This window comes from Canis lupus, chromosome 16 (genome assembly GCF_048164855.1).
Source record: "Canis lupus baileyi chromosome 16, mCanLup2.hap1, whole genome shotgun sequence".
NCBI lineage: Eukaryota > Metazoa > Chordata > Mammalia > Carnivora > Canidae > Canis > Canis lupus.
The window spans coordinates 22,788,515-22,815,489 of record NC_132853.1 but is presented as its reverse complement, the minus strand read 5'-3'; the positions used below and the strand labels follow the sequence as shown (position 1 = coordinate 22,815,489).

The 26,975-nt window shown below is 48.6% G+C and overlaps 1 protein-coding gene across 12 annotated transcripts in view; it reads left to right on the top strand.

Annotated features, from left to right (window-relative positions):
• RFFL (ring finger and FYVE like domain containing E3 ubiquitin protein ligase) overlaps positions 1-26,975 on the top strand; it is an 88,444-nt gene that overhangs the window by 47,234 nt on the left and 14,235 nt on the right. For 5 of the 12 annotated variants that reach the window (XM_072779506.1, XM_072779504.1, XM_072779507.1 and 2 more), the window contains exons 2-7: positions 5,002-5,189; positions 12,296-12,706; positions 15,629-15,712; positions 16,672-16,882; positions 18,251-18,274; positions 22,101-26,860. In XM_072779506.1, coding sequence (XP_072635607.1) covers positions 5,010-5,189; positions 12,296-12,706; positions 15,629-15,712; positions 16,672-16,882; positions 18,251-18,274; positions 22,101-22,282 — 1,092 coding nt within the window. In that variant the 5' untranslated portion in view covers positions 5,002-5,009 and the 3' untranslated portion in view covers positions 22,283-26,860. Of the gene's footprint in view, positions 1-5,001; positions 5,190-5,834; positions 5,869-11,906; positions 12,012-12,295; positions 12,707-15,628; positions 15,713-16,671; positions 16,883-18,250; positions 18,275-22,100; positions 26,861-26,975 lie in introns of those variants that run through there. The other 7 variants (XM_072779512.1, XM_072779510.1, XM_072779513.1 and 4 more) reach the window with 4 other exon arrangements.

Below are 26,975 nucleotides of genomic sequence, written 5' to 3'. Positions count from 1 at the left end.
GTCAGAGACTATTTGAGGATGAAATCACCAAGTGTGCATCTTTTCTGAAGAGGGTGAGGGGAATTGGGGGAGGGATTTTCAAGCCCTCATAGGAGATTTCATCATTTTCCTTCAAGATCAGGAGGCTTGCAGATCAGGGATGGAAGTTTCTCACAGTGTCACCATAGGTAAAACTCATCATACACCCCCTAGTTGGTTCTACTTCCAGCCCTTTTAGTAACATAATTGGATGCCAAGTGTGTGTATCAGTTTGGGGCCGAAGGATGAGAGTACTGCCAAGAGAAAAGTGTTTGGTTTGTTTGTATGACAGTGTTAAAATTACCCACTCTTTCCTTTCATTCCCTGAAATAGCCCTGACCATAGTTGTTTTTAGGCTTAACGTTTTCCAGTTTGGCAAGAGAGTCCTTTTAACTGACCCCTTTAGGAAGTGCTATTTAACTATGGGTCAAAGAGAGTGAAAGTCTAGTTTCCTGACATTGGTACCTGTCCTGTTGGGCTGAGCAAGTCTGTGGGAATTTTAGCAATGGAGACTTTCTACCCATCCCTTTCCGTGCTAGTCCCTTCCCCGAGTATACATCTGCTCAGGCTGAGACTCCATCCTTCACCTGTGTGTGTGGGGGGATGCCTAGAGAATAACCCAGACGTAAATTTTAAGTCTTCCCCCCAGAGCCTTTTCCTTCAGAGTCTAGCCAAAGACTTGCATAGGCTGACAGCTCATCACAGAAGGCAGGTTAGATTAGAAGTAAAGTTGAGAGAAAATAGTGCTGAGGGAAATAGGTTATCTTGGTTCTCCATTGAGGAAGAGCCTTCTTAGCCCTCCTGTCAGGATGGCGGACCTGAGCTGGTCGGCAACACCTCACTGGGTCCAGAGGTCCCTGGGGGCCAGGACCAGGTTGGTAGCACTTCTGATCCCAGTGCCTGGCCTGCCACTGGTGTTCCCTGCACGCTTGGGGAAGCACAGGAATTTAAACCACATACAGCTGGCCTACCTTCTGGTTCTTTCCCAGTTGCACCTTCCAATGCAGGCTTACCCATCCTGTGGCAAAGTCCTCCGCTCTCAGGAAAAATTGCCATGTACAGGTTCCTTGTGTGGAGGAAAAGTTTGTTTTCTTCTTGTGGTTAACTACATCCCCTTCTCCTGGCCTTTTTACTTCATTCATTTACCTTTGCGGATGCTGTAAGCTTATTACCTTTGGTAACCTCTGTCTCCTTTCCATTCCAGTGTCTAGTGAAAGAGGTGATCTTTCTCCTGCCCCCAAAGCTGGTCAGTGGGTCACCTTTCTTTCTGCTCCTGGCCCTTACCCCCACCACTTGTTGCCAGCTTCCCTTCTTCTGAAGCCTTTTCATCTTTGGGAGTCTCCTGCAGTCTGTGAATTCGTCTGCCTCTCTCTTCCTTAGTGACCTGGATCTTCTACAGCCCTGGCTTTGTGTCTTCCCTTCATGGTCAAAGTTTCAGAGAATAGTTTATCCTGAGGGTCTGGCACATCCTCACTCTCAGTGGCTTTCTGACCTCTGGCTGTCAGCTTCTCTCTTCCTTACCTCTCAGGTGAAGAGCACACTCACATTTTCCTAAAACTAGGTCCATTGGGCATTTTGTATCCCTGTATTCTCTCCAGGTCATTCGATAGCATTGACCATTTCTTCTTGAAACGTAAAATCCTCTTCCAGACTGCTCACCCCCAAACAGTCTTCCTTCCACTGTCATCTGTTTTTCCTCCTCTAGCCCTTCAGGTCGGGTGCCCCTGGGGTTTCTCCTACGCCATCCTCTGTGACCCCCCCCCCCCCACTATCCTGTCAGTCTGCCATTTTCTGGGTTTTGGTGCTCCTGGTGGTCCAAGGAGGCCCAGACTTTTTCCTCAACCAGGTCTGTCCTTTTGTATTCTGTGTATCCACCAGCAAGTCCCCTGGGTACAAAACTCAACCCATCATCTTAATTGCCCCCTTATTTCACACATAGACGCATACCTCATCCTCAGGGCTTTGTCCCTGATTCCAGTTAATGATTCCCCTCTGTGTCTTCTTGCATAATTCAGAGACCCTGGGGTTCGTCCACAACTGTTTCCTCTCTCCCTTCTTCCACTGCTTCAGTTCACCCACGCATCCCACGAGTTCTGTCAGAGATCCATCTGTCCCTTTCTCCTCGTGTCTTGCCTCTCCTCCAGCAGCTGACGGCTTGCCGCCTGCCCCTCACAGATCTGTTCCCACACTACTTACTGCCAGAGTGCCCGCTATAAAATGCAAATAAGGTCACAGAACCTCTGATTACTTGGACCCCTCACTGCTTCCCATTGCCTGTAGGATGAAGTCCAGGTTCCTTACCCTGGTTCTCCATGGCTGCTTTTTTACCTGCCGTACCCTAGCCACCCCACCCTTACTCTGGACCCAGCCAAACATTTGGTACTTTATTTAGGGCCATGTTGCATGTGGTTTGCCTTTTCTTCAAAATTTCTTTTACTTTGGGCTTTCTGACGAATGCCCAGTCACACCAGCAGCAGGATAGGTGTGGCACCTCATTGGGGAAGTCTTCTCTGGTTACCCCTCCCCACCCCTGAAGAGCTCATTGTCTCTATCTCCATAGCTCCCTGCCCGCCCACCCGGGACTGCACAAACCTGTGAAGGCACTGATCACCCTGAAATTTCTGGTTTGGGTTTTAGATTTCTTGCCCCTCTACTAGACCACAAACTCCTCAAGGGCCGGTTCTCTGCCTTACCTATTGCTGGCAACAGCTAGGCATTGGCTTCAGTAAAGGTTGTGTACATGGGTGAATTGAGATTCTGACAGAGGTCAGCAGATCACCCACGGCCTCATCCCCGGGCCCCTCTGCCTCTTGCTTTGCCCCCACCTCCTTCAGTTACTTGACCCATTCTGTTGATTTTGTCAGAAATCTCCCTTGTCTCTTTTTGGGACAGTTCCAGAAAGCCAGATGGTGATTGTGGGGAAACCTCTAGGTTTACTTTTTATCTGAGCCTTGCCAGAGAAACTGTCGTTGAAGTATTATTACAAGTATTGTTACAATGCTCGTAGCAACGACTGGTGTTTGTTAGTGCCTCATGGCCTGGAGCAGGTCTCGGTGAGAAACAGGAAGAACAGAAGGGTCTAACTCCTTAAAGGTGGGTGCAGTAAAGCAGGGATTGAGCCCGGTCCTCTGATGCCAGATCCTGTATTTCCTGGTTTTATTATACACTGTCTCAGATGCTTTTGTCAACAGGTTATTTAGAGAATTGCAAAATCCCTCTTTCCAAGGGGTGCCACTCTTGCTGCTACCACTATTATCTTGCCAGCAAAGAACTTCTATTGAACTGCTCTTTACTTTGTTATTCCATGTGATCTCTTCATTGCAATTAAGGCTGTCTCCTGGGACCTCAGAGGCTTTGGACAAGTCATAGTGAGTCAGAGAGACATGTTGTTGATGTGTAGGAAATGGAAGAATGTGGTGAGTTAAAATTTAAATATTGCGTGACTCATGCAGTAGTCTTTGTTGAGCCACCTGTCGCCTGGGCACTGACTGTCAAAGTCCCTGTCGTCGCCGGGGCCACAGGCAAGCAGAGGCCACAGGTGTGAATTGGACCTACTTGCAAAAGTGAGTGAATTCTGGATCAGGAGTATCGGGAAGTGGAAGCTAAAAAGGCCATAGAGTTGTCTGGAGACCTAGGGGTACAGCTGTGTGGGCCAAGACGTTAGTTCCCCCTGCTGGGCCTCTGTCTTTTCCTCTGTGAGATGACTAAGGTTGAACGAGCCGGCTTCTTGTTCTCAGTGCTTTCCAGCTTAGCACATCTTTGAACTATGATTTAACAAAGGCACTTTCCATGAGTCAGGAGGCAGAGCAGAAGGTACTGTTCTTTTGTGTGAACTGCTGATTGAGTAGTAACACTAAATGTTTCATTTATTATCTCTATAAGCAGAGAGTTCGGGCTCAGAATGTCCAGATTGACTGGTCTACTGAGAAAAGCACATTCTTATCACAGCAGTGCTTGGCATTTCAGTGGACCCTTTTGCAACTTGAGATTATTCAGACATTTGAGGGATTGGATTTCCTTCTGTGATCTTAAAAAATCATCTACCCCTTTGTCCCTGGTACCTGTATTTGGTATGTAAAATGGGAATAATATCCCAAACTTCTTAATAAATCCACAGACAGCATCTAGCACCTAGTCAGCAAGGCAACAAGCCTTAGTTGAGCATCTTCTGTGTGCAGGACACTGCAAGGGTGCTGTATACATAGGAGGAAGTCATCCCTGCCCTCAAGGAATTTATGGTGTAGTGGTAGCAAACAAAGGGTAAGGATGTCTGTGCAAACGAACTGTTAGAGGTGCTGAGAGAGAGGGGTTTAGATAGAATTGGAAGTACAAGCATTAGAGTAATTCCGTGCTGCTGACCAGCAGAGGGGAAATCAAGAAGGGCAGTACCGTCAAGGAAAAGAATGTTAGGGTTAGGGTCAGAGGACCTGGGTTTTTGGAATCTCAGTTATCTATTAGCTGTGTGACCCTGACTTCTCTGAGCCTGGGTTGCCTCATCTGTGTAAAGGAAAGAATCATGCCTCCTCTCCATGGTCAGTGTGAATATGGGATCATATGTGTATATTTGCATGCACATACATGTATGATAAAGTTCCATCTCTCTGAGCTCTAGGAGCAAGTTCATATGCCTAAATAAAGTGGGCTTCAGGCCACTTATAATTGCTAAGGCAGTTTTTTAAAATCTGCAGTTAGATCTCAGACTAAACCAAAATAGGGATCAGCAATCTTTCAAAGGTAGTATGCCAATTTGGTAGCCATGTTGTCCTGGCAGGTCAGGTGTCTGTATTCTCCTCCTGTATTCAGTGGCAACTCTGGTGAAGCAGGAGGTGGCAAGATACCTGTGGCTCCTGAAAACATGTCCTCACCTTGGCTCTGGCAGCAGATGTGGAATGAGTGTCCCTGCTCACTTGTACCTTTGGGATGGGGGATTGGGGTAGATGTATGTCTTAACTCTGACCTTTTCCCCTTCCTCCATTGCACCAGATTTTATCATGTGGGCAACCTGCTGCAACTGGTTCTGCTTGGATGGACAGCCTGAGGAGGCCCCACCGCCCCAGGGAGCCAGGACGCAGGCCTATTCCAACCCTGGGTATAGCTCCTTCCCTTCCCCAACAGGCTCGGAACCAAGCTGCAAGGCTTGTGGGGCCCACTTCGCAAACATGGCCAGGAAGGTGAGTGTTGACTTCTTGGCCTTCTTGGCCTTCTTGGCCTGCTCGGCCGCTATAGCCTGGGGCCCTTGGGCCAGCCCGCTGACCCCTCCATATTATCTGCCAGCTTGCCATTACCTATGCAGGCAGGGCTGGTAACCCACACCTGATCCTTTCACTAAAGCGGGAAAGGAAAGTTAGCCTTAAGCAAAGCATCTCAGTGTCGTCCACTTGGAGCTGACTGGCCTGAATTCAGACATCAGCTTTGCTGCTTTATAGCCGTATGATCTAACCTTTCTGGAGATTCTTTCCCCTATCTTTAAAATGGGAGTATAGCAGTTGTGTGCATCTCCCAGGGTCATGAGAATAAAATGAGATAGGCTACCAGGTTGATGGTAGCATGATGGTCAGCACACAGCAAGCACTGGTGTCAGTCCCTTCATTAGGGGTCATCACGAACACCTGACTTTGTATCACACGCAGTGTCAAGGACATCTCAGGTACATCAGGACCCTGACAGGACAAAGACTGGGGCTCCTTTACTGTAGCAATTTCATGTGAAATACTTGGTGGCCACATTTTCCAGATTAGCAAGCAGTGGCGGATGTCCCTGGCTAGGTGATGGCACATGGCTGTGGGCCATCCTTGTGCCAGTGCCCAGAGGCAGCACGTTCTCCAAGGTCAAGCATGACGCGGGCTAAGGGTGAGTCCTGGGAGTTCCCGCATTCTACATTCTTCTGCAGAACCGAGAGGTTTGTAGTCCTGGATGTGAGGTTAAAATGGTGATGATAGGAAAACTGAGAGGAAAAAGCTACTCTACTTTTTAAGCCATTTGCTATATGCCAGGGACTGTTGTGAGCAATTTAGATTTTTTGGTTTAATTTAAGCCTCATGATAACTCTATGGTAGTGATTTTAGAGTCCCTAAACTCCCATTTTATATAGGAGAAACTGAAGTTTAGAGTGTAACTGTTAAGAAGGAAACTGTACTTGTCAAGTTCCTGATAAATGGCATAAGACAGATGGAAATACTCCTTCCTTTCTGGCTTAGTAGGTAGTGCCCCCAAGATCACATGGTTATTATTATTATTTTTTGATCACATGGTTATTAATTGGCAGAGCCAGGATTCAAGTCCAGCTCTTTGAACTCTCTCTCTTTTCTTTTTTTTTTTTTTTTTTAAGAATCCACGGTTAAGTGGACCCTACATGTTTTTTTTTTTTTTTTTAATGATTTTATTTATTTATTCATGATAGACACACAGAGAGAGAGAGAGGCAGAGACACAGGCAGAGGGAGGAGCAGGCTCCATGCAGGGAGCCTGATGTGGGACTCAATCCTGGGACTCCAGGATCACGCCCTGGGCAGAAGGCAGGCGCTTAAACCGCTGAGCCACCCAGGCTGCCCCAACTCTCTGAACTCTCAAGCTGTCTCCCAGAATACACGAGGCAGGTCAGAATTCCTACAGTCTGCACTGCTGACCAACCACCCACCCTTTCATACCCACAAAATGAAGGAGGATCAACCCTTTTTGCCTTGCAGGTTGCATGCTGCCTGCACTTTGCTGTAGTGCAGTGAAGGTACGCATGTAGCAGAGTTTTGTTGATTTACTTGGCTGCCTCGGTGACCATGAGAACACAACCAGAGAGGCCACTGCAGGTGGCAAGGAGCTATGGTTTGGCGGGCTGCAGGATTGCTCCTTTTGTACTTAGACTGGAAGGTTGAGTCCATAGTGAGGCTGAAGTAGGGACTAGAAAGATGCTCAGCGCCACCTGCCTCAGTCTTCTCATGGATGGAGACGGTGGTGGGGTGGCTTTGGGATCTGAGGTGAGATGGAATGAGGCCCATAGGCTACTTGTCACATGCTAGGCACTGAGTTTGGCTTATCATTTTTTTTTTAAGATTTATTTATTTATTCATGAGAGACACACAGAGAGAGGCAGAGACACAGGCAGAGGGAGAAGCAGGCTCCATGCAGGGAGCCTGATGTGGAACTGGATCCTGGGTCTCCAGGATCACACTCCAGGACGAAGGCAGGTGCCAAACTGCTGAGCCACCCAGTGATCCCTGAACCTTTATTTTAAACATCAGTTACACTCCGTGGAGTGGGAATAGAGAAGGAGCAAAGTGGACAGTGATGGTGATCAGGCTCAGGACCGGCATGCCAAACATGTTGAAAAGCATGTTAAGAGAACCAAGGATCTAGCGAGTTCTTGGCATACCTTAGCTAGAAGAGAGAATGAATGAGCAAGGAAACTGCCCCCACAGAAGAGAATGATGAGTAGGTGAACATGGGAAGATGCTCTGTTTTCCTGTAGAGTGCCTATTGCCACCTGATGTACATGTTTGTGGATGGCCTGTCTTTTCATATGGTACATAGAACAGGGATTTTGTTGGTTTTGTTCACAACTTTCTCCCCAGTGTCTAGTAGAACAATGACTGACACATAGTAGGCAATACAGTTTTATAAATGAATGAGGGGAGCTCCTGGGTGGCTCAGTTGGTTAGGTGTCTAACTTTTGGTTTTGGCTCCAGTTGTGATCTTAGGGTCATGGGATCAAGCCATACGTTGGGCTCTGCACTGAGTGTGGAGCATGCTTGAGATTCTCTCTCCCTCTTCTGTGCTTCCCCCCACTTTAAATCAACCGATCAATCAATGAAGGAAGGAAGGAATGAGCAGTTGAGAATAATTTGCAAGAAGAAGTAAGCTGGAGAGTTTCTGTTTTTATTACTTTGTGGTTGATAATTCCATGCTGAAGGTTTTCATTGAGGGCCCAGTTCTGAGGCACCGGCAGTGTGCCAGCAGCTAGAGGTTACAGCTTTGCGGAGATGAAGCTGAATCGGTCTTTCCCTTGGGGAGTTCCCCAGCTGGCTAAGGAGGCCCACATTTACTAAGAACTAAGAGCAGCTGTGTAAGTTAAGTGCTAGGGAATCAGACATTGCTGGTAATTTGAGACACTAGATGATAATTCTAGCTGGATGAAGGAAGGTTTATTGATCTGCAAAGCCATGGCTGAAGTGAAGGCACCAGTTATGGGGCAAGTGTGAGGTGTATTTGGGAACTGTGAGTGGCCTATTTGGCCAAGTACATGATACATGGGGAATTAGGATGGAACAAGGTGGGATCAGGTGGTAGAGGCCAGGACTGCTGTAGTAAGGAGCTTATAGTCACTAGACAACAAGGAAGCACGAGAAAGATTTTGAACAAAGTATGAAAGAGATAAAAGAGATGTAGAGAAAGCTTCTATAGCAAAAAGAGCTTCTGGGGTTGTGGGAGGAAGAGAAGTTCCAATTTGAATGGTAAAAGATGGCTTTTGCCACGATATTTTCTTGCCACAAAAATATGTATTGATTTTGTGTAATTCACAATGAATTTTGTGAATATTAAGGATGATTTCCCCTATGAGAATTTTTCATTTGTAATTTTGTGCTTAACTAGATCAGCATTTTTATCTTTAGGGTTTGGCAAATAACAACTATAAGCTTTTAACATGTGTTTTCTATAATTGATTGGAAATGATTACGTGGATCCTACTGTTCTTTTCTTCATTGTTTACATTGTGCTCATTGAGTACAAAGCACAGATAACATTAAGGACTCTGTAGAGAGAACAGAAGTAGGATGTACCTGCTACTTTCCTAGAGTTTTTAGTCTTGGAGAGGAATGGCAGGCTGTGATTTTGCTGCAAGCTGAATACCCCATCTGTATTGGTAATATCCTCATGCAGTTCAGCAGCAGCCTGACAATTTTGGAGGAGAGTTGGTGCCCAGCTTCTTTAGTTGGACCAATTGGAGGAGGCAAAAGAGGAGGAGGAGGAGGAGGAGGTTGTGCTTAGAAACATGGATGGATGGGGGGACGCCTGGGTGGCTCAGTGGTTGAGCATCAGCCTTCAGCTCGGGGCATGACCCCGGGTCGGGAGATCGAGTCCCGCATCGGACTCCCTTTGAAGAGCCTGCTTCTCTCTGCCTGTGTCTCTGCCTCTCTCTGTCTAATGAATAAACAAATAAATCTTAAAAAAAAAAAAGAAAAAAAAAGAAAAAAGAAACTTGGATGGGATTTTGAAATCTGAGAGTGGAAAGAGAGGGGGAGTAGTCCTGGCAAAAGCTCAGAGATGAGGCAGAAGGGGGAAGGGATTAAAAGGTGACTGTGTTACCTTTTTTGGTGATTGCCCACCTTATGCTAAGGTTTTAAATACCTTATGTCACATAATACTTTCAGTGGTCCTTAGTGATGGATTGACCATCTGACTTTATAGGTGAGGAATTGGAGGCCCTGGGAGGTGATTTGTTTTGCACAGTGTTCCCTTAGCTAGGAAGGGGGCCGGCCAGGAATGAATCCTGACTGTGTGGCTCCTCAGGCTGCCCTTTTCCTCCCAGTGGGCTGTGGGAAGGCTGGTGAGGAGGAGGGCTGGCCTGCCTGCAAGGGCCAGGGGATTTTTGTGGATGGGGGGTAGGATTGAGGCTAGGGCAGTTGAGCAAAGGAAAGCAGCCCACCGGCATCCCTGAAGAGCACTGACTGCCAGAGGTACCGTTTTGATGCTGGATGTGTGCATGTGCTCTTGGCATGTTCATAGGCATGTTGGCTGCACAAATTCATCTTTCATGCTACCTGGTTACTCAGTTGGTTTGCGTGGTTTGCTAGCGCTTATACATACGTGTTTCCTTTGCTCATTATACCCACATGTGTTGACAGCCGTTTTCTCCTGTGCTCCGGCCTGTCTCCACAAGCCGGGATTTTAGCCTGGAGCGCAGTCTTACTCCTGAGGGCGTGTTTCAGATGCCGGTTGACTTCAGAGTCCCTGGCTAGCCAGATACGGAGAAGCTGGGCTGCTGCCTTTGCATTCTGATCTTGCCTCCAATAAGTACACGTTTGAAGAAAGAATAGAAAGTTGTTTAGATTTGGCTGATTGAGCAACTCAGGGCATTTTAATTGTGTCAGCTAGGTCTTGTCAGACTGCATGGACTTAAGTAATGTTCCACATCAGGACCTGCAGCGTATGACACCAAAGCCCCCTCATCGCACTATCAGTCATCCTAAATGTATTTCCTTTCCCAGAAGAAAAGCTCTGGGTATAAATGAACCCCTAAGACCTCAAAACATACATTTTCCACCCGAGTGGCTACAGGTCCCAGAACCATTATGACTCTAGTGGAGCCACGTGTCCTTTTAAGTCGGCCCCTGCACATTTTATTTTATTTTATTAATTAATTAATTAATTAATTAATTTTTTTCCCCTGAACATTTTATTGTGTGGTTGTAACTGTAGAGAATGAGGGAGCTCCATAGGTGTCCTTTCGAAATGCCTTTCAATATTTATAGTCAAAACTGGGTAGTGAACATTCTACCCATTTCCCTGCACAATGCGCGTGACACTGGGACAAAAGTAGGTGCCACTACCTCAGCTGTGCCCCCCATGAGAGTCTCGGATTTCCACTATGTGGATCTCAGTCTCCAGGGCATTATTGTTAGTTTGAACTCAGCTTTCTATATTTAGAAAAGAGGGAGCAGAAATATTTAGGTTTATGGTCAAGTCACCAGAGGATGAAAAGTTCTTAATCTCTTTAAAGGACTAGTGAGTGTGCTCCCAGGACCATCCCAGTGTGCCCGGGAATTCCCTTTACTGCAGAAGTGTGGCCTGCTCTTGGCTGGAAGAGCTCAGTCAGATGTCACTGTGCTGGCTCAGCCTGTGGGGTGAGAGGCTGAGGATTTGCTTCCTGTGTGTTGAGCAAGGTTTCGTGTGGTGTGTTGTCTGCCGTTGTGGGAGTGGCTGCTGCCAGGCCATGCAATCTGCCTACTGGGTGCTCTTGTCGAGTGGCTAAGGCACTGTCCTTGTACAGATGAGAGCTCCCTGATCATGTCCAGAGGGTCCCCCTTAGCTGTCTGAATATTTGTCTTGGATATGGTCTTATGTGCCACTTGATTCCCAGTACTCTGAGCGGGCCTTCCCAGGGTGGGGAAGCTGTGGATGAGGCACTGGGTAGCGCTTTAGAGATGGAGAGCAAGGGCCGGGACTAGGTCCTGCTGTCGGCTTGGACGGGGCTGAGTTAGGCAGCTTGGCTTGGTGGAAAGGTCATGACTGTGGGCATTTCACAGACAGACCTTGAAGGTGAGCCCCGGCTCTGCTGTTCCCTGCCTGCCCTTGAGTGAGATGCTTAATCTCTCTAGGCCTTGCTTGCTCTGTGAAACAGGGAGGTATGTTGCTAATTATTATTATTATTATTTTTAAATATTTATTTATTCATGAGAGACACACAGAGAGGCAGAGACACAGGCAGAGGGAGAAGCAGGCTTCCTGAGGGGAGCTCGATGCGGGACTTGATTCTGGGACTCCAGGATCATGCCCTGGGCCAAAGGCAGGCGCCAAACCACTGAGCCACCCAGGCGTCTGTACGTTACTAATTATTAATGATGATGGACTTCAATACATGATACAGTGATATAGTAATACTTTGCAGGGTTCCTTTGAGAATTGAATGACAAGCTCTAGCACTTAGTTTCTCGGTAAATTTAATTAATATTAGTAATAACCACCATCATATTTACACAGTTGTTGTCTTTTCTCAAAGATAAAATAGAATCAGTTCAGGATTTGAATCTTGGCTCTCAACGTTAGCTTGTGTTGCCTAGCAATAATAATTATAAGAGGTAATTCTGAAGAATCATGTGTCACATACACGAAACACATTGTCTCTTAACTGTAAGGCAATCCTGAGGTGTAGGTGCTGTTATCACTCCCATTTTACAGATGAAGACGCAGCCAGAGAGGCTAAGTTCCACATCCAAGGTGACACCATAATAAACGGAGGAGGAAGACTAAATGAAAATGTGGGCGTTTTCCATTCTAAAGTTGGTAATCGTAATTACTAGTCTCTGTTTCTCTATCTGTTATCTCTTATCCTTATAAAGTAAGGCTCAACTGGAATAATAAATGTGGGATCCTGGACGTGGATACACAGATGCATACGACAGGATCTGTCACCTCGGAGTGGAGTTTAACCTGAAATCAAGGGAGCTTGTACCCTGACATACAGGAGGCAGCAGTGATTGGGGCAGGTCTCCCTAGGCACAGCAGTCCCTCCCTCTGTGTCCTCTTCTCAGTCTAACATGGTTTCCTTGGCCTCTTGGTCTAAGCAGCAGACCTGCCTGGACTGCAAGAAAAATTTCTGCATGACCTGTTCGAACCAAGTGGGGAACGGGCCCCGCCTCTGCCTCCTCTGCCAGCGATTCCGAGCCACAGCCTTTCAGCGGGAGGAGCTCATGAAGATGAAGGTGAAGGACCTGAGGGACTATCTCAGCCTTCATGACATCTCTACTGAAATGTGCCGGGAGAAAGAGGAGCTCGTGTTGTTGGTGCTTGGCCAGCAACCCGTAGTCTCTCAGGAGGGCAGGACTCGTGCCCCCGCCTTGTCCCCGGGCTTCCTGGAGCAGCAGGCCTTCCTGACCCAGCCTCACGCCAGCACTGTACCTCCTACCTCGCCGAGCCTCCCCTCTGTGCCTGCACAGGCCACCTCTGTTACCCCAGCCCAGGCTCAGGAAACCCAGCAGGTACGTACCAGTTTGTTGACTCTGCCCATCTCTGCTGCTCTGGGGGTTCGTTTTGCTCTCGTGCCTACAGTGTGAAAGCAGGGTGCAGGGTTAAGCATCTTGATTACATGAGGCCCTTGTGCCTACTGAGGCAGGAATGTTTTCTGTACTTCAGGCTCCTATTTTGTTTTTTTTTCGGAGATGATAATGCGTGATTCCAGGTATTTTTGTGGGTTTTGTATTTAAGACCTACATATCCCAGCTAGTCATTTTTTAAAAACTTATCATTCCAGAAATATTTTGAGAAAACTCACTGTTAACTCTCCAAATTTGGTTCCTTTCAGACTGCTCACCTTCGTTACGGTCTTCCTTAGTGGGTAGGGAATTCAGTGCCTTGGTAACCATCACAGGGCACATGGAGAGGGAAGTAGGGGGGACATTGACCAAGACAGGGTCACTGCTTCTCTTGCCAGTCACTGTTTGGGTGAGGTTGTGGTTGGCATGCTGTTGAATGGTAAGGGCCTTGTCCTGGTCCCAGGGGGCTCAGCCATGGTAGGTGAAGAGCAGCACATGGGCTGAACTGTGAACCGGCCATGGAGAGTGCAGGATTGTGGGTGCCCTCAGGCCCTGTGATAGGGAAGTTGATGTGCAAACCTGCTGCTGGATTAGAGTGAGGCCAGGAGCCTTAACCGGTGCATCAGGAGTGATGGCATCCCACAGATACACTTCAGTGCCTCGGTGACCCTTTTGTTTACATGGCTTAGGCAGTAGCTGGGGCCTTAGGACCTAGAGGATCTCCTTTCCATATCCATTCTGTCATTGACTCTTCAGTCACCTCGGGCAGACTTTAAGCCTTCAGCAGTGAAATGGGGTTAGTAATCCCAGAGTACTTCTGCTCCTGCCAGGACATTGGGAGGACTGGCCAGCGTGACAGCATGTCTTAAGAGCTGTGAGCTCCTTCTAGCTGGCAGAGCATTGGTGTTGTCAGCTCCCGTGCGGGACATGGCCGCTGCCTCCTGTTTGCCAAGACTGGGCCCCTGAATCAGCTGTGGCGGGCACTGAGGCATAAAGGCCGGGGTGACAGTGCACTGCACCTGCTCCTCGGCAGCTATAGTGTGTGCCCTCCCAGCTGGGGTTTAACTCTGCCCTACGCTGGGGCTTGTCAGCCGACAGGTTCTACCTCCTGCTCTGACTGCCTCCCTTTGCTTGGTAGAACACTTCTCTCTGTTTATGGGGAGCCCAGGGGTAACTCGAGGAAACTGTTTTTCCCTAAGGTACCTTCAGGTGAGTTTTTCAGTGAAAGCCATAGGTTCTGAACTTGCTATCATTAACCAGAAATTCCAGACTGCACCTCCAGGTCACACGCATGTGCCAGATTGCATGGGGTGCTTCTCTGGTACTTTTAGAGGGCCCTTGTGTCAGCTTGGACGCTCTGTCCTGGTGAGCTCTGCATTCGTTAAGCCAGGAGAACAGACACGGGGAAGTCAAGCCTTGTGCAGGCTCCTTGCACCTAGGATGCATATCTGCCCAGAGCACCTGCTCCCACATATCCCTGGTGTCCTAGCAGTGGTTGCTAGGGAAGAAGGGGGTGGAGTCAGCAAAGCGGTAGACAGATTCAAGTTAGAGATTTTGATTTAGCCTGTGGGTAGACTGAAAAGACAGGGCACGGTTTCTTTGCGGTATGAGATCCAGTTTCTCTTCCCAGGAAAAAAAGGACCCACAGAAGCATCCATTCAGGAACAGGCTAAGCTCGAAGACACTTGGTGATAACTCCAAGGTGACACCAGGTGACCTATGGGTGCCACATTTACATAGAGCTAAGGGGAAATGAGAGGCATGGATGAAGACAGTTTTGGATGCCTCCCCACACCTGTGTGCTTCATGTGTGCCTTTCTCACCACTTGGCATTTTGGGTGATTTCCACTTTTCATTTCCATTGTAGTTATTTGTATTTCCTTCACCAGCTGTGTTACACATCCTAATCTGGGATGAATGGTTGGGGCTGTGGGTGATTGGTTTCCTGGGCTGTCCCTTTATCGGTGTTCCAAGAGTCTAGAGGAAAGGCCATGAGCTCAGACACACCTTTGCTCCTGGCTCACGTGAGGCCCTTTACCTGGAAAGGGGAGGAGGTGAAGAGGACCTAGTTATGGGGTTTGTGGCCTAAGTGGTGATGAGACCAGGAGGCGCACAGTCTTAACTACTGTTTGACAAAAACCTTTGGAGAAGTTAGAATTCTAAATTCCTTAAGCATAGACATCAATCTTTATAGTTTTAGGTGAATAGATTCTTAGGTACATTAAAATAATTTTGACCAGGTTTCAAGATCATTCTTAGTGTGTGCTGCTGGTTGGAGCCTATTTCTAGAATGAAAGAACAGTGACTGGATGGAGGAGAGGGAACATAGTGGTGAGGGTCTAAAAACTGTCTCATCTGTGTCAGAGGAGGATGCCAGGGAGATGTAGCATGGAGGCAGGAAGACTTGATATGAACAATGTGTAAGAAAATTGTGGGCACTGATGCCAGGGGCAGAACCAGAGATGGTGGGTGGGAGTTACCAGAAGGGTGGTTTGGGATAAGTGTCCAGGAGAAACTGAATGGTAGTTAGAGAGCAGTCCTGCAGTGGAGTAGACCGGTGGTCTTCCTCTCACTCAGATTGTTCAAGCTGAGACCAAATTGACAGTGAGTGGCCACTGATTGCCAGCCTGGTGATGAGCAGAACTGGTGACCTTCTTGTTTTAGAGTTGAAATGTTTGTGTTGTTTCTCTGCCCAGCAAAGTCAGTAGTAAGGAGCAGGCTTTTGTAATGCTGTTTGTTGTTCAAGATGCCAGATTCCTGGGGGAGATGGGAATATGTTTGGATATGGTGTGAGCTGGGAAGAGGCCCACACTGTGTGAATCCCTGGGACATCTCTGTGGATGTGATGGCACCTTTCTCTTCCCACAGGCCAATGGCCATGTGTCTCAGGACCAAGAGGAACCCGTCTACCTGGAGAGCACAGCCAGAGCACCTGCTGAGGATGAGACCCAGGTGGGGCCTCTGCTTGGGTCTGTGCCTTTGTGTTTGCTCTTTCTCTGGTGTTATCAGGCTGTGATTAGGACCTTCTCAGCAGACTCCAAAGTGGAGAAGAATCAGTCTGTGATGACAGTCCTACAATTCTGTTTTCAGGGGTAGAGCTTAGTGCTAGCTTTCCAGACTAGCTTTTGAAGCCAGGTGTTAGGGCAGAGTTGTGAGGTCTCAGTGGAGACCAGGGAGCCTCATGGCCCATTCGTTTCTAGTCTCTTGACTTTCTGTAAGCTGCCAATGGGCAGGCTCCCGGTGCTGCTGTGCAAATCTTGTTTGTTTCTTCTGCTTCTCATGCACAGTAGCTGTTGTGAAGGGAAGGAGGTCAGAAAACCAGGAGGAGGGGAGGATGCAAGGGGGTTAGACCTCAGCCATGTTTGGGCCAGTCCAGAGGCCCAGCCGACAGGGCCACGAAGCTGTGGTCAAGGTGGTGTACAGAGCAGTGCTCGCCAGGGAGGTCTGCTTCTTCCACAGGGCAGCAGAATTCTCTCCTAACACCCTGCTCGGTGCTTTCTTGTGCTGCTACATTTCATCTTTACAGGAACCCAGTACAGTAGGACAGCTATGTCTCCTTGATGGAGGGGCAGACAGGCTTAGGGAGGTGAGCTACTTGCTCCATAGTATTTAGCACCAGCCAGTGGAGGAGTCAAAATTAGGGCCATGTGACTCACACTGGTGCCCCTTCTACTGTGTCATACTGATTGGTTGGCCTGGGGCTGGCCACGCCCGAGCCCCAAACCATGGGCCAGGAAGAGTTTGTGGTATCTTTTGCACTGCCAAGTGCCATGCCAGGTGCTCTTCCTGCCTCTAGTCCTGCTCATCGAGGTCAGTCCCCAGAAGCGTGGCCGGATGGATGCTCTGGGGTCCCCCAAGAGAGAGCTTGGGAGGTGAGAGCTGAGCCCACCAATCCACTGTTGCCATTGCAGTCTGTCGACTCGGAGGACAGCTTTGTCCCAGGCCGGAGGGCTTCCCTGTCTGACCTCACCGACCTGGGGGACATTGAAGGTCTGACCGTGCGGCAGCTGAAGGAGATCCTGGCCCGCAACTTCGTCAATTACAAGGGCTGCTGCGAGAAGTGGGAGCTGATGGAGCGGGTGACGCGGCTGTACAAGGACCAGAAGGGGCTCCAGCACCTGGGTGAGGGGCTCTGCAGCACTTGCTCTCTCTCTGCAGTGTGATAGCATCAACCTGAGTGTTTCCGTGCTTTTAGCCAAGCCAGGAGTCACCTTCCACATTTGCACCGGCTAATAATAGCTGCCATTTGAAGTGGAGTGCCAGGACCAGGCAAGGCACTGTAAACATTTATTTAGTCCCCAGAGCTGCCTGTGAATAGGCCTTATTAACATGACTTCCCCTCCCTTTTTAAGATTTATTTGTTTATTTGAGAGACCGAGACAGCACATAAGCACCAGTTAGGGGAGAGGCAGAGGGAGAGAATCCCAAGCAGACTCCCTGCTGAGTGTGCAGCTTGATCCAGGGCTCGATCTCATGACCCTAAGATCATGACCTGAGCCAAAATCAAGCATGGACACTCAACTGACCAAGCCACCCAAGCACCCCTAGCCACTACCCTTTTATTGTAGAGCCCAGGTTTGCAATGAAGATTTCCTGGACTGAGTCCATAGCCTTTCCCACTGCGTGTCACCCCGCCATACTCGCTAGTAGCTCAGCAATACTGTTCTAAACAGTTAGGAGATGAGGATGTGAATCTCTGCACACATGGTGCAAGGGGAATATATCTATGCTGCCTGAGCTTGGGCTTTCCCCATGGTCATTTCCCAAAGCATTCTACATGGTATCATTTTTAGGTGGTGCCCAGTAAAATGTCCAGGTTTGTGGTTAAGTGAGTTTGGGGGGGAAAACATTGTCTCTCTGTTACTAGGGTAGATGGTTTAGGAAGGGCAGAGAAGTCCTGCAGAAGAGGAACATGTTTAGCTGTTTTAAACTCATTTCCTAAAATTTCACCCAACTGATTTAGCTCCTGCAATCAGCATTTTGATTCCTTAAATGCTGTTAGTGGTTGAAGTCAGATTTCAGTCTCTCCTATCCCACTAGTTCATCAGAGTTGGGGAAGTTTGACTAGTTAGCTAGGCGCAGACTACGTTTTCCTTCCGGGGTCATCCCCAGAATCCCATAGAGTTATGAGGTCCTAGGGAGTGGGACATGGCCCCACCTGGGAACTTCATCCAGGCTCCTTGGCTGACTGGAACAACAGTTCCTTCCTTCCTTTAATGCTGGCTTCAGGAGCGATAGGAAAGGATACTGTGTCCGTGCGGTGTCCTGCCTACTTGGCAGTGTTGTTCAGGCAAACCGATGAAATCCCTTTCTCTGCTGGACCAGACCCACCAGCAGGGGCTATGCGTGAGAGGAGGACCGGCGTCTGGCTTGGCTCTTGGCCAGTCTGCTTCCCGAACAGGGATGCAGTCAATGCGCGATGAAGCCAGCCTGGTTGGAGACTTCTCATGCCATCACGTATTCAGACCTTTTCTTTCTCTTTCCTTTCAGTGTGTGGTGCTGAAGACCAAAATGGTATGTATTGCTTCTGTTTGGGACCGTGCTTAGACTCTGAGCTCTTCTCTTTCCTTTCTGCCACCCTACTTCCTCTTAGCAATCGAAGAATTCTGAGCATATTGACATCCATAGAGAGTGTGGGGGAAATGCACCGGGAAGCAGGGCTTCTAGCATCGTTAAAAATTCTCATTCTTGCCTTGCTGGGAAGGGTGTAGAGTGGCAGCGTACCCAGGGGCAGATTGATTTGCATGTCTCTGGGTTGCCAGAGCTCAGGAGCCAGCATTTGTAAAATATTTAACAAAGTGAGTGGTGGCATGTGTCACATTCGGTTCATTTTTCATATTCCTGCTGCTTCCCCTATAGTTTTCACTCAGTTCTGGTCTGAGTGGGGAGGGTCTCTGTGGGTACATCAGGGACATTACTTGGGAAGCTTAACAACTTCTGCTACCAACCAATCAGAAAGGGAAGTGACCTGAGCCTTGTTTATACATGTGTCACATGTGGTGCTCTCTGGGCACAAGCATGACCATCTCTGCTGCCACACCCCCAGCTGTGTCTTATAGACCACACTGGGCCTTCAGGTACCCCAGAATGCACTTGCAGGGGTCTTGCTGGGTCTGGGCTCCGTTCTAAAATCTACCTTTCTGAAAGCTTTAAGGCTATGTGGTTGTGAGCTCTTCCCCCAAGAGAGAATGTTCTCAAAGTGGTGTTGAGGCCAACAAAACATTCTAAAACTTTCAGAAGACTGACTCCAAATTTGTAAATTGGCAAAATGGCCTTTCACTCAGAATGAGGCTGTCTTCTGGCTGATAAATCCTGAAGAGTTGCTTTCTTAGCTCCCCAAAACCCTTGGGGATTCTAGACCCACCCAGGCCCCTGATACTAAGATCAGGCTATTCTACTTGCTGTCTTCCTTTCTTTTTCTTTCTTTCTTTTCTAAAAAAAAATTTAAAGATTATATTTATTTGACAGAGAAAACAAGCAGGGGGAGTGGGAGAGGGAGAAGCAGACTCCCTGCTGAGCAGGGAGCCCAACATGGGCTCCATCCCAGGACCCCTCAAGATCATGACTTGGGCCAAAGGCAGATGCTTAATTGACTGAGCCACCCAGGTGCCCCTTCCTTCCTTTTTCTGATTCCCTGGGAGAATGCTGGCAACTGAGTTGATGAGTGTGTTAGTCCTAAGAAAATTAATATATATGTATTTTAAAGATTTTATTTATTTGAGAGATAGAGAGATAGCAAGAGAGAGGAAGAGCAAGGAGAGGGAGAAGCAGACTCCCTGCTGAGCAGGGAGCCTAACTGACACGGGACTTGATCTCAGGACCCCAGGATCATGACCCGAGCTGAAGGCAGATGCCCAGCTGAGCCACCTGGGTGCCCCTTAATATGATACTCTGTACTTCACTCCAGCTCACATTATTTGTACAGTTGAGTCCTTTCCAAATCCCTTTTAGGGCCAGTAGCTGCTCAAAGGGGTAATGAGTTTCACTGCCTTTTACTACTAGCCCCTTTTCAAGTGTTGCTTGACTTTTTGTATAGTCCAGGAAGCAGGAGAAAAAAAAAAAGTGCAGAGCAGCAGAGTACAGATAATTCTGTGGAGTGGGGCAGGTGACTGGTACAAAGACAGCTCCCTACTTAGGGCTACCTTGTTCAGGCTACCTTTTTTTTTTTTAATTTTTTAAAAAATTTTTATTTATTTATGATAGTCACACACACAGAGAGAGAGAGAGAGAGAGAGAGAGAGAGAGAGAGGCAGAGACATAGGCAGAGGGAGAAGCAGGCTCCATGCACCGGGAGCCCAACGTGGGATTCGATCCCGGGTCTCCAGGATTGTGCCCTGGGCCAAAGGCCGGCACTAAACCGCTGTGCCACCCAGGGTCCCCCCCCCCCCTTTTTAAAAGATTTTATTTATTTATTCGTAAGACACACACACACACACACACACACACACACACACACACACACACAGGCAGAGACAGGCAGAGGGAGAAGCAGGCTCCATGCAGGGAGCCCCGCGTTGGACTTGATCCCAGGTCTCCAGGATCAGGCCTGGGCTGAAGGCGGCACTAAACTGCTGGGCCACTAGGGCTGCCCCAGGCTACCATTTGAAGATTTTATTATTTTTAGAGAACAAGAGAGAGCGCAGGGTGGGGACAGAGAGAATCTCAAGCCGACTCTGCACTGAGCATGGAGCCCCACCTGGGGCTTTAGGCTACCATTTAAAACATGCTGGGAATGGCTGGGTTTTTGGACATGAAGGTTTTTCTGTGTTTGCACTAACCTAGGATACTGGCCATGCCCTCTGCACCTCCCCAGCCACATGAGCCAGCCAGCTGTTACTGAGTACTTTGTGCCCTGAGCAGTTAATACTACTTTGATAGTCCCTGTCCTCAGGCCTGCCCAGAAGGCCAGCCGGCCTGGATTTGAATCCTGACTCTGCCTAGCAACTGTGTGTCCTTGAGCAAGCCACTTTAACTTCTTGGCCTCAATTGTCTCATCTATAAAATGAGTAATGAGAGTACCTACTTCATAGTTTTTATGAGGACTCAGAGTTAAAATATGCAAAGCTCTTAGGACCCTGCCCCTGGCACAGCATTCTGCAAATATGAGCTGTTATCGCTTCCTTGGGAGGTGTTCATTTATCAGATATTTTGAGAACACCGACCACATGATTGGCATTTTAGGGATTCAAAGAGAAATATCTAACCTCAGAACACCGAACAGATGCTAAGTATATAGATGCAGAAATTGACTGAATTTGTTGAATTAAGGAGCTCGTAATGTAGTGGGTGAGTTTAAACATTTTAATCCAATGTGAGCAGCAGGTATGGGGTATGAGGAAAGTTTTGTGGGGGTAGCACTGTGGAGGGAGCCCAGATCTCTGTTGGGCTCTTCCAGCAGCTAGCCTCCTCAGAGAGAGCCCTGGAGAATGTTGCAGGACCACACGGAGGGACCCCCGGGATCCTTGGCTGTATTCAGTTGGGCATATGTTTACCTATAAGCCTTGCCCATCCTTCATGAACCACTCACTATGGTTCCATATTACATTTTTGAACCTTTTTTTTTTTTAAGATTTTATTTATTCATGAGAGACACAGAGAGAGAGGGGCACAGACACAGGCAAGGGGAGAAGCAGGCTTCACGTAGGGAACCTGACGTGGACTTGATGCCTGGTCTCCAGAGTCACGCCATGGGCTGAAGGTGGCGCTAAACCGCTGAGCCACCAGGGCTGCCCTTGAACCATTTTTATTTATTTATTTTTATTTTTATTTTCTTTATTTATTCATGAGAGATGCAAAGAGAGAGAGAGAGGGACGCAGAGATACAGGTAGAGGGAGAAGCAGGCTCCACGCAGGGAGCCTGATGTGGAACTCGATCCGGGACTCCAGGACCACGCCCTGGGCCAAAGCCAGGCTCCAAACCACTGAGCCACCCAGGGATCCCCCCTTGAACCATTAAAAAAAATCTTTTTAGCATGATCTGCCTCAAGGGATAACGAGTTGCTGAGTGCCAGTTACTCACTATATTAGAGCCTCAACTGTCTGAAAAAATTTTTAAGCTTTTGAGGACTTTGCCTTATTTAGCTTTCCTGTTCTAGGTTGTATTTGATCTCCAAGTACTTTATTCTCCAAATCTACAGCCTGACCTGCAGAGGGTGGGCTTCAAAAAGCAGCTGGGTTTGACTGGGGGGAATGTTTGCTTGGAGTTCTAGCTGAGGGCAGTGTGTGGATTTGGGGGTTTGTTCCAGCATGCCTGGTCTCCCTCCTCCATCCCCCTGCCGCCCCATGCACTTACACAATCTCTTTTTGCCTCTGCCCTCTTTTCTGCCCTGTGTTTGTACAGGGGGAGCAGTGCCGCCCGGCTTGGAGGAGAACCTGTGTAGGATCTGCATGGACTCGCCCATTGACTGTGTTCTGCTAGAGTGTGGCCACATGGTAACCTGTACCAAGTGTGGCAAGCGCATGAATGAGTGTCCGATCTGCCGGCAGTATGTGATCCGAGCTGTACACGTCTTCCGATCCTGAGGGCTTGCACCGGCTTCTTCAGTGCCTTACAGGGACATAGCTTGCAGTGTCTGGGCTCCAGATTGGCCAGCTTGGAGAGGGGCAGGCTAAAAAATCTGCAGTGGTCCTAAGACCAGGGCAAGCAAAGTTGCTGTCACCTCTGGGTGTGCCTATCTTGCCACGGAGGTGCACCTCTTGGCTGGCAGAGCCTGAGGCCAGTGGGAGCTGGTACAGATCGCATGGGCAAGTCCTTGTTTCAGTGATCTTGGGGTAATGATGGTAATTGATGGAGAGAGGACTTTCCAGAACTTGGACCATATCTTCCTCCCTTCGTCTGCAAACCTAACAGTTTCACCCTTCCTCCTGTGCCCCGCCCATCCCCGAGCTGCCTGTGTGTTTCACTGGTCAGAAGTCCTGGTGGAAATGGTTCTCTTCCTCCCCAGCACATTGGATTTATTTCTGGTCTCTCTGGCTTTCTGTGCTTTAACCAGCTTTGCTAAAATCTCTTGCTACATTGCCTAAACTCCATTTGTTTGTTCAGACCAAAAAGATGTTAGGTTACCAGACCGATAGTGATCCTCCTTAGGACTAAATTTGGACCAGTAAACTTTCTCTGGTGAGAAATGAAACACAAACGCTATTGAAAAATTTCAAAGTCATCTAGAGTTGCTTCCTTAAGTGCTGGGCTTGGAAGCGGGGAGTCTCCTGAGCTAACCCTGGGAGCCTGCAGAGCACCCGGCTCCGAGACTGCAGGGAAGTTGGGAATCTGTGTGTGTGTGTGTGTGTGTGTGTGTGTGTGTGTGTGTACACGCACGTGTGTGCACACACGGTGGCGTGTGGATCATCTCTGCTTCTCTTAGGGCCTGTGTGCCATCCTTAGTTTACAAGAAAAGGGAAAGTGTTGGATGGAAGCAGTAGCTTTCTGCTTTGATTTCTCCAGCACAGAGGGATTATAAACCACTTTGCCCTGAGAATGAAGCCCCTCTTTCCATGGAGGTTTTAAACATGGGCTCACTGAAGGCATAGAAACAAATGCAAAGAGCCTTACTTCTTTCTAGCTAGACTTCTGAAATTCCTAGAGACCAAACCTGAGCCCCTCCGGGGTGTCTGAAGGTACTGAATGGGACTGGATTCAGCCCTCAAGCAGACAGCTTCAAGTCTCAACCCCTGGGTTCATGGGGCCCCCTGCTCCCATTTCCTTCCTCAGCCTACTGACTTGAAGGCAGGTAAGGAAGCAGCCTTCTGTCAGCCCTTTAGGAAAGCCCTTACCAGTTAGAGGGTAGTCTTGAGCCCTCCTAGGGTGGTTATTACCACTGGAAGAGCCAAAGGGCCTAAGTTTGCTGGAGTTTAGCCATGAACAAACACATGCTAGAAGAGCTGTGTGCTGACATCACCAGTGGGAGAACTATACAACCCTGAAGCATCTGAGGGCCTTGGCACTAAACTGCCCCCCCCCCCCCCCCCCCCGATGTGCAGTCAAGTTCTCTCCGACTGGAACCAGTCATGACTTTGGAAAACAGTGGGAAACCTCCCAGGGGACCTGTTTATTGGTACAGATATACTTGGGCTCTCCCCCATCATCAACCACTATTCCACTTCAGAGGAATGGAATTCTCTCATAAAGTAGTTGTCAGTTGCACACTGGGCTGCTTACCTTGACATTACACCAAGTCCTGGATGATTTGATTCTGACAGCCTTTGTAGGAATTGAGGGAATCAAGAGATAGGTCTGTGAAAAGGACCTTTCACCTTTCTGCTGGACAGTATATACTACAGTTTACAATGCCTACCGGTTTAGCAGGGGATTCAGCTACTTTTCGATTCCACTGTGAAACAGGTCTCTATATATGCAACTCAGTTAAGATCTAGCAATAACTTCAGGGCAGAAACTGGCTCTCTCCCTACCCATAACTTGCTTTCACTGCTGAGGCCTTACCTCTCCCTACCTCCCACATTCCCTCCTAGACAGAAGTTAAAAATAATATCCTGAAGGTTGGCTAGTAACCTCACTAAGAATTAGAACTGATAACATTTGCTCATTTTGGAGAACTTGCCTTTAAATCTTTTGATCTCTTTTGGTGAAGGTTTCGTTTCCATTCAGGAAAAAAGGTGTCAAACAACCCTGATTTGTTGTTGTTCATCATTATTGCACCAAATAAAGGCTGGGAATTCCAAGTTCCCATTTCAGTTACTATCTAACTTAGGTAGGAAACTTGATTTTTATCTCTGAGTACTCTCTTTTGCCCCTTATGGATCCTTGGTCTTAATGATCATGAAACATCTAATTCTTTCAATTATTCCGTGGCTGCTTCCGTGATTGTTCTGAGATTTCATTTGAGACTTGTTTTAAGACTTGGGAAAGCTGACTGGTTCATAATATATTGGAATAGCTGGATCCACGCTAGTAAGAATAAGCTGTACAGGAATTAGTGCACAACATATATTGTATAAATTTGTTGCAATCTTTTGGATGTGAATGTGTTACTTCAAGTGGCTTATATTGATTCTCTCAGACTTACTTGGGTGTTAAAGCAAACCCAAATGTATATTTTTTTTTTTTTGTTACAGAGCTCTGCTTTATAATTTTGTAATAAAATTTCACTCTAGATACCTGTCTGATCTGGTGGGAGGACACCAGAAGTCTGAGAGTTAAGACTGACAAAAGAGCTAATAGACCACAAGCTGACCCTAGGCTGTGTGCACCCAGGCATGCTCTTGAGAGACTGCATTATTTGTGGAAGTGCTTGGCCTCCTGTTCAACACATGAGGAGACTGAAGTCTGGTTGTGGTTTGACTCATTCAGGATCTCACAACCAGTATGTGGGAGAGGCCACAGAATAGCCTAAAAGAGGATGGGAGTTGTGTAGCAAAAACGGCCAACCTTAAGACCAAATACGAAGAAACACTTAAGTAACGTCAGACGTTGACACTGATCTTGTAGAGATGGGCCGTAAAGGTGTGGGTAGTAAGGAATGTGAGGACAGCCAGCGTGCCGAGTTTAAGTGTTCAGGTGCCCCTGGGACATAGGCAGTAGCTTTGGGATACAGCTGTATATTGGTGTGGCTCAGAAGCCGGGCCAGCCTAAGGGGGGCAGATGGCCTGTATGGGGAGAATTGGGTTCATGCACTGCTGCCCTGGGACTTGAGGGAGAAGAGGAAAGAATCTTGCCCAGAGGCTGTACAGGCTGGAGGCTGTCTGTGGGACTGACCCTCGGGGCCCCCAGGATGATCTGTGGTCTGCTGCCAGCCAGCAGCATGTAAATAAAGGTTCAGAGGGCAGGCCTCCCAGCACTGTGCCGGGGAGGTGTGAGAGGCTGCTGCCCGGGGTCTGTGGAAGTACAGAATTGGACAGACTGCAGTCTTGGCAGCAAAGAGACCTAGGACCTTTAATGGGATCGGAGGGAGTGCACAGCAAGGCCGGGAAGGGCCTACAGCCCATGCTCATTACTGAGATGCCCTCTGCGGCAGCGGCTGCCCACCCCCTGGCTGTGAGGGTGCACCCTGAGTGGAAGCTGCCAGTCAAGGCTGGTGGGGCTGGGTCTAGGGCAGCTGGGCCTAGGGCAGCTGGGCCAAAGGGCAGCGACTGCCGCTGAATGCCAAGGGGAGTGCTTTGTTCTGCCCCGGCCGGCTCCTTGGCCTGAGGAGGCTAGAGGGGGAAGGAAATTTATCTAGGTCACTGCTCAAAGGAGCAGTGGCCTTTGTCTGCACAAGGGATAGAAGAAAGAGAGTCTTATTCGCCATTCTGCCGCTAGACTGAATGGTGCCTATTCAAAACACCCACATGCTGGGTCAGAGTCAGGGCAGTGCCAACCCCTCCTGCCCCTTCCTCCCAGCGCATCTGAACTGGCAGGTAGAGACCCAGGTCGGGTTAGAGCTGGCCTCTGGGCTGACCAGCAAGCAGCCTCCGGCAGAATATTCCTTTAGGGGAGCACACCAGAGGAAGGTCTGGCGAGGCCGCAGTCCTCATTGTCACAGGCCCAAACACTCCAGCATGTTCCAGAGGCTAAGGCTGGTTACCTTAACTCGTGGGGGACAGACACACAAGCCTGGCAGCCTGCCGACAGTAAGAAAAAAAAGAAAAAAAAAAAAAAAAGAGTATGGACTCCGAGCACTCCTGAACTGCCTGGAGCCAGCCTGTAAAGGGATGGCAGCCACCCCGTGAGCCTGCGCTGGCCTGGGGCTGGGGAGGGGAGGCCCTGGGCCCTCTCCGTGGGGCGGGGTGTGCACGCACGCACCCATGCTCCTGCACCACACCACCCCACACCCGGCCCCAGGTCACCTGCACCTCACAGCAGCCTGTGACTGAGGTGCTGGCTCCCAGTCTCTCCTGGAGGGACTGAAGCTCAGGTGCTGAAGACCTGGCTCAGGGTGGAACAGGCCCGCCATGCCCGGTCCCCGTGGCCGCCGTGTGCGACTGAAGTAGAACCCAACCTTGAGCTCCTGCTGTGTCAGTGGCTGGGCACCTGGTGAATTGTGCCTTGTTCATTTTAGCCAGTGAGGATTTACAGGGCGTTTACATTGCCATGAGAAGTTCTCCTGAACTGCACTCTGCTCCACTAAATTGCACATGGGAGAAGATGGATCGGTTTTGTCCTCAGAGGTGGGCTTATGTTAAAGACCCCTCTTGGTTCCAGATTTGGGGTTGGCATATCCTCTCCAGGAGCCCTTTAGCTCCCAGAGGAGCAGCTCACATAACCTCCCCCTTCTTTATAAAG